Raw genomic sequence first — 10,328 nt, forward strand, 5'->3', positions numbered from 1 at the left:
TGTCCTCATTATTCTCCTCATTATTCTTTTCTAGTAGTGATGTTTATTCAGGGTCTTTGTTATCCTCTGGAGAAGTGAAATTCTGCAACAAGGGAAAAGGTGACGACTCAAGAAACTCAGCTTCTGGAATACTCTCCCCCTAAAGCTGAGAACTAGGAAAGAAGGACTCAGACTCATGAAATGTGACATCCTTGGAGATATAGAATCTACGACTTTGAGGATGATAGCATTTGTATCCCTTTTTGTTTAAAGCATAACCTATAAAGACACATTTGATTACCCGAGGATCCAACTTACCCCGATGAGAACTATGAATATGAACAAAAACAGGACAGCCAAAGATACGACTTTGAAGACTACTCATAATAAGGATAGAGGGGTAAATTTTGGTCAGAAATTGAACAGGACTAACACCGTCTAGGACCCGAGATGGCAATCTATTAATCAAATAAGTGGCCGGCCGTTAGGACAGCTTCCCCCCAGTAAGACTTAAGAACAGATGTTTGGAAGAGTAATGCTCGAGTAACCTTAGGAAGATGACGATTTTTCCTTTCTGCCATCCCATTCTGTTGAGGGGTGTCTACACAGGTCAATTCATGAATAACTCCATTATCCTTAAGGAACTTGGAAAAATTTTGGTTCACATATTCTCTGCCATTATCAGAACGTAATCGCTTAATCAGGCTTCTAAATTGTGTTCGTACAATTTGGTAAAAATTTTCAAACAAGTGGAAAACTTCAGATTTATCTTTCATGAGAAAGATCCAGGTAACTCGAGTACAATCATCAATAAAAGAAACAAACCACTTTGTGCCAGAAATATTACTAATAGCTGAAGGTTCCCACACATCAGAATGAATAAGATCAAAAGGTTTAGAACTTTTATTATTACTGGGAGAAAAAGTAGCCCAATGATGTTTAGCTAATTGACAAACATCACATTGAAAAGACTCGACAGACACTTTTGTAAATTAAAAAGGAAATAAAGACTTTAGGGTACTAAATGGAGGATGAACAAGACGTTTATGCTGAAGCCATATCTGAAAGTTTGCCCAGGACAGTATGTTTGTCTGATGATTTAAATTAAGTGCCTTTTGTGTGGTACTCTTTTCATGAGGTAAGTAGTATAACCCGTCCTGCTCTTTAGCAATTCCAATCGTCCTCCTCGTGGCAAGATCCTAAAATACACAATGAGTATAAAAAAAAGTTGCAGCACAATTTAAGTCTTTGGTAACCTTATGAATAGACAAGAGGTTAGTAGATAATTTTGAAACATGAAGCACATTTTTTAAATGGATAAGAGGTTGAAGGTGGATGTTACCATATAATAGGAATATGGGAACCGTTAGTAATAGTGATTTGTTTGTGACCAGATGAATTAGTGTAAGATGAAAAAGAAAGGAAATGAGGTGTCATATGATCTGTAGCACCAGAGTCTAAAATCCAGGTACTCTCAGTGCTAGGAGCATTAAAGGATAAGAAGTTAGAACTCTTACCAGTCATGGTTAAAGCACAAGAGCTAGATGTCTTACTAAGTGAGTCCATAAGACCACGTAAACGGTCTAATTCTTCTTTGCTAAGGGCTGGGACCTCCTTTGCAGCTTGTGAGATAGTTGGGTCTTCCACACTTTCAGAGTCAGACAATGTGTGGTTAGCACATCTTTGTATGGCACCTTTGAATCCTCCAATACGTTCGAGGACCTTCTCCTTTCCATGAAGTCTAAAACATGTGTCCTTAGTATGACCCATTTTCCCACAATAACTGCACCAGCGATCATCACAGTGAGCCTTTGAGGGAGGCTTTCCATACGAAATGGATGGACCTTTTAAAGGACCTTTGCCGGTGGCTAGAGCTGAACCATCAACATAATTTTCTCCTTCCAACATGACTGACCTCCGAGTTTCTTTCTCTCGTACAATATGAAAAACTTTTGAGAGAGAAGGAATTTTTTCTTTACCCAAAATTTAAACCCGAATTGGATTAAATTCAGAGTGCAAGCCAGACAGAAATTTAAATATACGTATCCTTTTAATAAATTGTGTCAATGTAGTAGAATCAGGTGTGCATTGCATAGTCAAATTTTGATACTGATCTAACTTGATCCACAAACGATTCAGTGTCCCATAGTAGTCTGTTACGGAGAGGCTCCCTTGCTTGGTATTGAAGATCTTGTTTTCTATTTCATAACATGCTACTGTATCCTTCTTCATTGAGTATGCCTGACTTAGATTATTCCAAATCTCCTTAGTAGTGGGGAAGAACATATATTACGGCTGATTTCTGGTGTCATAGAATGCCATAACCAGGTCATGATAAGAGCATCCTCATCATCCCAGGCTTCATATTTGGGGTCTGTCGTGGCTGGAGGGTTCCTTTCTAGATGATTTAATTTCTTTCGCCCCTTGAGAGTAGTGCGAACCAGTTGAGACCATTGGAGGTAGTTGCGCCCATCAAAAGGATATGACCCTTGTAACACCGGTAGATCATTGGGGATGATGAGAGGCGTAGTCTTATCATCTCTCATTGGTAAGAATCGGCAGCACAAGAAAGACAGAAGAAGAAAAAAGAAAACCGACGATCATGTCTGGCCAAGCAGCATCGCAATTAAAGAGATCGCGTGCGGAGTGGCCGATGGCAACGAAATTTCCTGGACTTTGTAGATCGACAAATCCCGCTTCTGATGATGGTAATCTCGTTCAGAAACTCGCCGGAAAAAAATTCCGGTGGCGGCGTGCGGCAGCGGCAAGGCACCGAAATAGGTATAGTTGCAGCAATGAAGGCTGCCTGAAAAAATGCTGGAAAAATGCGGAAGCAGAGCCCTCAGAATCAGGAGCTCTGATACCAACTTGAAAAGAAGATTTTTGAATATTATTCTTAAATTGTTTCACTTAGAGAGTGATTACATACAGAATATAAAGATTATTTACAACCTAATTAAGGAAAGAAAATAACAGATAATAAAAGCTAGTCAAAACAAATCTGCACCAAATCTGTCCTAATATAAACAAATCTGTACTAATTATAGAATAATTACAATAAGGAACAAAGATATGAGAAAGTTAGAGTGGCACCTATTGTGGAAAAAGATGGTAGGATTGCATCTCAGGTGGTTTGGATATATGAAAAGAAGAACGACAGAGCACCCAGTCAGGAGGTGGATAAGATGGAAGATGGACAAAGGGGTGAAAGGCAGAGAAAGGCCTAGGAAGACTATCTATGTAGTCGAGATTTTTTTTTTCTTTATTCAAGGTCATAGTAGTATTAGTGATGATTCGCATGACTAATAGCCATATAGTGTTTGGTTAACTACTGGGGAACGAACAATTAAGCTTCACCCTTGATACTAGTATAATACGTTAATAATTCATTTTATGGTTTCAAGGAACATAAATAAAATTTTATTAGTATATCTATCTATTTACATATTCATATTTCATTTATACACTGCTTTTCGCAAAGAGAATTAAAGAATGGCAACACAACATAAGGGTCATACGATAGGAATCAATCTTGGAACTACATACTCGTGTCTTGCAGTATGGGAAGAACAAAATGGTCGTGCAGAGATTATTGTGAATGATCAAGGCCAACAGAACCACACCTTATTTGGGTGTGCATCTTGTTGGGCCAGAAGAGCAAGCAAACCTCCTTTTGTTCTAAGGTGAAATATGGCTCAGATTTGCCAAGTTCTTCCTTCTGAGATTGATTGCTTACTTCATTATCATCTTCAGCAACCATGTTGTTGATCATGGTTCCATTGTTCTTGAAATGAGGGGGGAAGCCATGCTTTTTGTAGCATGTGTCTGCCAAGTGACCATTCTTGCCACAATAAGAACATTGTTTAAAGTCTCTTCCAATCTTTGCATTGCTGCCATAGTCTCTTCCCCCTGCCTCTGCCTCTTCTTCTTGTGTTTGTGCTACTATTTTCGTTTCTTGAATTGATTAACAATGCCTTTTCTTCCATTGCTTCATTCAGGTTCAGCTGTCGTTCTTGTTGCAACAAGGATGCAAATGCTACATCCACCGTAGGTAACGGTTCCATTAGCATAATCTGAGATCTCACAGTTGAAAATTGATCGTTAAGACCTCTCAAAAACCTAACTGTTCTAGATTCTTCCTTGTAACTTCTCATTATGTTCACCTCACAATTGCACTTCTCAAACATCTTGAACTGTTTGGAATTGGACATAAATTTTTCAATTCCTCCCAAATCGATTTCAGCTTAGTATAGTAGGTAGTTACTAATGCATCTCCTTGCTTGGTTGCAAATAATTCTTCTTCAAATTCTGTTATTCTATACACGTCACCATGATTGTACCTATACTTCAATTCCTTCCATAATTCTTCGGCTGAATTAATCCACATGATGCTTTGAGCAATTTCAAGACTTAGAGAGTGATTGATCCAAGAAGCAATGTATGTGTTGCAACGGTCCCATGCTTCAAACAACGGGTCATCCTCTGGTGGTCTTTGAGTCGATCTATCTACAAATTTCAGCTTGTTCTTGGACTTTAATGCTCTCCACATGTTTCTTTTTCATTGTTGAAAATTACTCCCTACCAAAATAACAGTAACTATGGTTGATCCTGGATTTTCTCCAGGATGCAAGAAATAAGGACTCACCGGATCCAATACTGGATTTGATTGACCTTTGTTCGTGCATGATTGGTTCATCATGTTGATCTAATTCACCAACACAGCAAGTGCATGAATGTCTACTGAAGGAACCGATTGAATACCTTCACGTTCCATCGCTTCTTGTTCACAAACCCTAATTTTAGAATCAAATCAATGAATCTTGTTGATACAGATTCAGAACTTCGTTCCTCAATCTCGCTGATCGGAAATGTTTGTCAATGCCGGATTGATGCATGACAACGCAAATCTCATCAGTCTCTATCAATTGAGTTTAAAGGAAGAGGAGAAGAATGAGATGATATGAATGAAAGAAAATTGATTTTGTAAGAAGAAGAAGACAAAGAATGAAGAAATGTGCTGCAGACTTTTTTCGAAGTTCCTCAACCTTTTATCATCATTTCCCTTCCAAGCTCACCGCACCGTGTTGAAATGTTGAGTTCAAGGGAGATGAAGGGAATAACTCCACAAAGTTTGAAAACAGAAAAGAGTGTGTTTTGTTACAACTCTGTCACTCTTAAATTCATTTTCTGATTGCACAAAAAAATCAAGTTCAATTTACCTTTCCTAGCTAATAAATAACAGTAACTTAATGAGCTGCATAACTAACTATCTAGTCAGCACTCTAACAAATTTATTCCCTAATCTCTCACTAACAAAATCTACCTATATACGCGACTCCTAACTAATTAACTTGCTAACTATTATACATGACTCATTAGCTCATCTAACAGTTTTCATATTTGATCTTGGTGGTGGTACCTTTGATGTGTCTCTAGTCACAATTGAAGATGATAACATTGAAGTTAAGGCCATTTCTGGAGACACTCATCTCAGAGGGAAAGATTTCAATAACAGAATGGTGAGTCACTTGGTACAAGAGTTCAAAAGAAAGATCAGAATGGACATTACTCGGGATCCCAGAGCAATGAGGAGGTTGAGAAACGAATGTGAGAAAGCGAAAAGGATATTTTCACATGCTAATGAGATAGATGCTTTGTTTCAAGGCATTGACTTTCGTTTCTCTATAACTTGTGCAAGGTTTGAAGAACTCAACAGGGACTTGTTTGAGAAGTGCATGGAGATTGCTCAGAAGTGTCTTGATGATGCTAAGATGGAGAAAAGAGAGATACATGACGTGGTCCTTGTTGGTGGATCTTCTAGAATCCCAAAAGTTCAGAATTTATTGCAGAACTTGTTTGAAGGGAAGGATCTTTGCAAGAGTATCAACCCGGATGAAGCTGTTGCTTATGGTGCTGCAATTCAAGCTGCTTTGCTTAGTGAAAGTTATAGCATTGTGCCAAACATGGTACTAGTTGATGTCAAAGTGAGGCTTCTGAGCTTGAGAACTATCTTAAAAAGTTAAAGAACATTTAACAACCAATATGATCAACAAGGCCCATGGATACAGCGATGAAGAAACTGATGATTTGGATTATTATTATTAGTAAGAATGTTTAGGGAAATTTCTGCTTTGCATGCATCAATTTCAGCTTGCTCTTTTAAATTTTGTTATGCTTCTGTTTTGAAGGCTCTATTTTGTCATTTAGTTAATAGCTTAAGGATCAAGATTCAGGACATGATATTGACTAATGAATATGAATAGTGCTATCCTATTGTGCATTTGACCAAAACTTACTTTTATCATTCTTATTTTGTAGTTCATAGATTTGTATGTATTTTATTTGATTAATCCGTTTGATTTTGTCCTAGTACAAATAATAAAAATTATTAATATAAAAAAATTGTGTACGTTAATAAGTAATAACCAAAGGAGATATGATGTGTATGTTTTGATTTCTGGAAATACTATGTATTATACCTACAAAGATTGCCAGGAGGATCAAACTTTTGAGTTTGAGAAAGTGTCTACATAATATAAGAAATAAGATCAACCTAAATAACATGAAATATTTTTAGATAATGATTATTGCTGCATAATTTAGTATTATCAAGTTAGTAATAGTAGTTTCAACTTAAATGTAAAAAAGCAGAGAAAATTTTATATTACACTGTAAATACAAATTACTTTGATATAGCTAGTTACATCTAACCTACTAATCGTATAATAAAGGTGTTATTTAACTTATTAATCATCTTATCATACGTACATTAATTTCGAAATGAACTAGTTCTATTCCACGTTATAGGTGTTACATCAAAGCAAAATAGCCGAAAATTTCTAAAGCAATGAAGCAGAATCATCGTCTTGGTTGTCATAATTTCCATGAAATGCATGCTTTAATTTGAATTGAAGGTTCCAATGGAAACAGGCAATAGCCAATAGTTGAATGACACGTTTACTTGTGGTAATGAAGAATAATATAATATACATACCATAATTTCTTAGACAATAGTGCATAGCCTAAAATAGTGATCGTGAAAGATTTGAATAACATGAAATCCATCCAAAGTCGAAGCAAACTACGTCGTGTGTAAAATCATGGGTTTTATTAGCTGCATATTTCATTTTGAATATGTAATTGAATTTGATTAATTAGTCGTAGATCGTTTTACTTTGTTTCCATATCGTTGTACAAATTAGGCTGGGTTTGGTAAAGCTTTTTTAAGAGGTGCTTGTGCTTTTTAAAAGCACAAACACGTCATTTTGCGTTTGGTAAATTAAAAAGCCCAAGTGCTTGTGCTTACGGCTTTTAAAAGTTAAGGGTGCTTTTGAAAGCACCTAGGAGGGAGCTTTTCAAAGCTGGCTTATGCTTACCAAATTTTTTTCATTTTCCCGCACGTATTTTCCGCTATTATATTGTCATTAAAATTCTCGTATATTTCTAACTTCTCATCCTAACTTTCACAAATTCTAACACAATCTTCATATATTTTTTATTTTTCAACTTAATCTTCACAAATTTCAATACAAATACATCTCTATCACATATTAGGTATAACTTCTATCTATTTATGTTATTTTTTTTGCGTTAATTTTGTATTTTTCAGTAGATCTATTATGTTTGTTTTTCTCTGTTCTTTGAAACGGGAAGAGGTTGATCTGATTTATGAAAACCAATCATAAAATTTTAAAATTTTCTTTGCATGAACATTAAATTATAATAACAACATGTATATACATATGTAAATATAGATATATAATTATAAGAGTAGTTTATTTGAGATAAGTGTCCTATTTTTTGTGATCTATAAAGGTGAGCCAATATATATAGGTGGGTAATGAACGTACCCAGTATTAACATTGGATTACATACAAATTTTATTATTGACTAATGATAAATCTATTTATATTAGTACAGAGAATAAATCAAGTAAATATGTTAATTATTATGATGCTTATATAATAAAATAAATACTAAATATGTTAATTTAGTATTTTTAGTAATGATGTTTAGGATAAAATAAATTTTTATGATACTTATATAAAATTTTAAAGTTAAAAAATAAAAGAATTTATTTATTATATTTATGTTTATTATGAATTTTTTATTTTAATATTATTTTATTTTAAAATATTATATAAAATTTTAAAGAATTTGAAAAAAGAAATTATTTTTTTGTTATAAAATTGTTTATTATAATTTTTTCAATTTTTTTAAAAGTTATTTTATCAAATACAATTATGGTGCTTGTACTTATTAAAAGTCATTTTTAATTTGATTTTACCAAACGCAAGTGCTGCAACTTTTAAAAAGCTATCTTTTAAAAGACAGCTTTCATAAGCTACTTTTAAAAAGCAAAAGCTTTACCAAACCCAGCTTTAGTCCTCTACTCCCCTTATTTTATCTAGTGATAATGATGTGCGGACCAGATTATTATGAATGGATGGTTTTGAGTGGCTAAGAGAAGGGGTTGAATCTTAGTCCCTTTTTTGCTTATTAAAACTTGCTGGTCTTTGAAATAACTTCTGGAAACTTTTTGATTTTTGTCTCGTATCCAGTCACGAGACTTTTTCTTTTTATCTCGTAACTCGGTACGAGATATTTTTTAGTTTTATCTCCTACGCAGCAGAAACAGAAATGGAGTAGAAGAAAGAGAGAGAATCACACCACGAAATATCCTGATTCAGCTGCCAAGTGCAATGCAACCTACATCCAGTCTCCATCACAACAATGATGGAATTTCACTATAATCTTCATGATTACATACACCAATTCTCCCTAGGAAACTACCCTTTCTATATGGGACAAGTCCAGAATCTAAATCCCAATCCTGAACTTGACTTGGTCACAGCCAAGTTTTCAACTGCTAAGTGCTAACCCAACTTGTAAGGGGATTCCCACAAAATCATGAAACACAACACAGATGTACAAAGGACCTCTAAGGACATCTATGGTTTTTTCTTTTAATTTTGCACTCTCTGCCTTTTTTCGCTCTATGACTTTTTCTTACAAACCTCACTGTTTGCCTTTTTTCCATAAGACTCAAGACAGACAAAACTAAACAGAAAAATTACAAAATGAAGAATATTGAAGGAGAAGAACTTCTATTAGCTTAGGTAGCTATGAGAATACTGTGCTTTCACTTTTTTTCTTACTTCAAACCCTGACAGTTCTCCCTTATTTATAGAAGAGGAAGCCTCCAAGATTGAAGTTCTTGAACCGAACCAACTTCTTCTTCTTCATACAAACCGGTTCGACCAGAGAGAGAGAGGAGAGGAAAATGAATGTAAAACCCAACATGCAATTACCTCTGTGTCTTTCCTTTACACCAAGCTTCACCAATCCGAGCCATCCATCTTGACTTGCACTCCAAGAAGGATCCCTAGCCCTTGATGAGTTCTTGATGATGACAGCTTCTTCTGCTCTAACTTCTGCATCTTCTCCACGTAGCTACAGTAGCTACCTCCTGTGGTAGTTGATCAAAAGCTGAGACAAGCCATCCCTAAAGGATCTTCTTCCTCTAACCGAGATCATCTTCTTCCAGTTTTGGGTATGGAAGGCTTGAGCCTACTTCACCACATCTTTTCCACTTTGGTGAAGATCTCAACCACAACATACTTTTTGTTTTCTTTTTCTTGCCATCATTACAATGATCTTGTTACTAGCTTCTTTCACCTTCTTTTGATAGCTTGAAGTTTCTTCCATAGTTGCTGTGAGATGACCGAAGCTAGAAGAGAGAAGAGAGAGTAAAAGGAAAGCATTCAATGGATTTGAACAATTAAAAATGAATTAATTTACTTTTCCTTTTTGCTTTAGGTAGCATGTAACACTAAGTGCTATCTAATATATCCCTTTTTCTCTTTCCTATTTCCAATGTCTGCATTAACTTCACTTGATAAAATTTGAATTCCACCACATGATAAAAATGAGATCCGTTGGAAGCATGCAGTAATGAATCAATGAATTGGGTTTCATTACTTTAAGAGAGTAACTTAACCATAGTGTCCCAATTCCATTTTACTTTCGGACCAAGCCTTTTGGTTTTGCATCAAAATTTTATTTTGGGCTTGTTTGTATTTATTCTGGCTCAATTAACATAATCATAATTCAGCCACTTAATATATCAAAAATGCATAAGGCTAAAAATATTTTCTTAACACAATTGGGCCTGTTTACCAAAATACATATAACCTGCACAACAAAATTATCAATCAATACATATGAATTAAAAATTAAATTAATAATTTTGTAATTTAATTAAATTAATAATGTTTGTTCATCATTAAATTAAATTAGAGTTTTTCAAACTCATCATAAATAATATGAAAAAAATATAAAAAAGCAGC

The 10,328-nt window shown here is 34.9% G+C and overlaps 1 protein-coding gene across 1 annotated transcript; it reads left to right on the plus strand.

Moving 5' to 3' along the window:
• On the plus strand, window positions 4,793-6,002 carry LOC107637015 (probable mediator of RNA polymerase II transcription subunit 37c). The gene is made up of 2 exons (XM_016340471.1): window positions 4,793-4,853; window positions 5,371-6,002. Exons 1-2 carry the CDS (start codon window positions 4,793-4,795, stop codon window positions 6,000-6,002), a joined length of 693 nt encoding a protein of 230 aa, XP_016195957.1.

The sequence above is a fragment of the Arachis ipaensis genome, chromosome B04 (genome assembly GCF_000816755.2).
Source record: "Arachis ipaensis cultivar K30076 chromosome B04, Araip1.1, whole genome shotgun sequence".
NCBI classification, from domain to species: domain Eukaryota; kingdom Viridiplantae; phylum Streptophyta; class Magnoliopsida; order Fabales; family Fabaceae; genus Arachis; species Arachis ipaensis.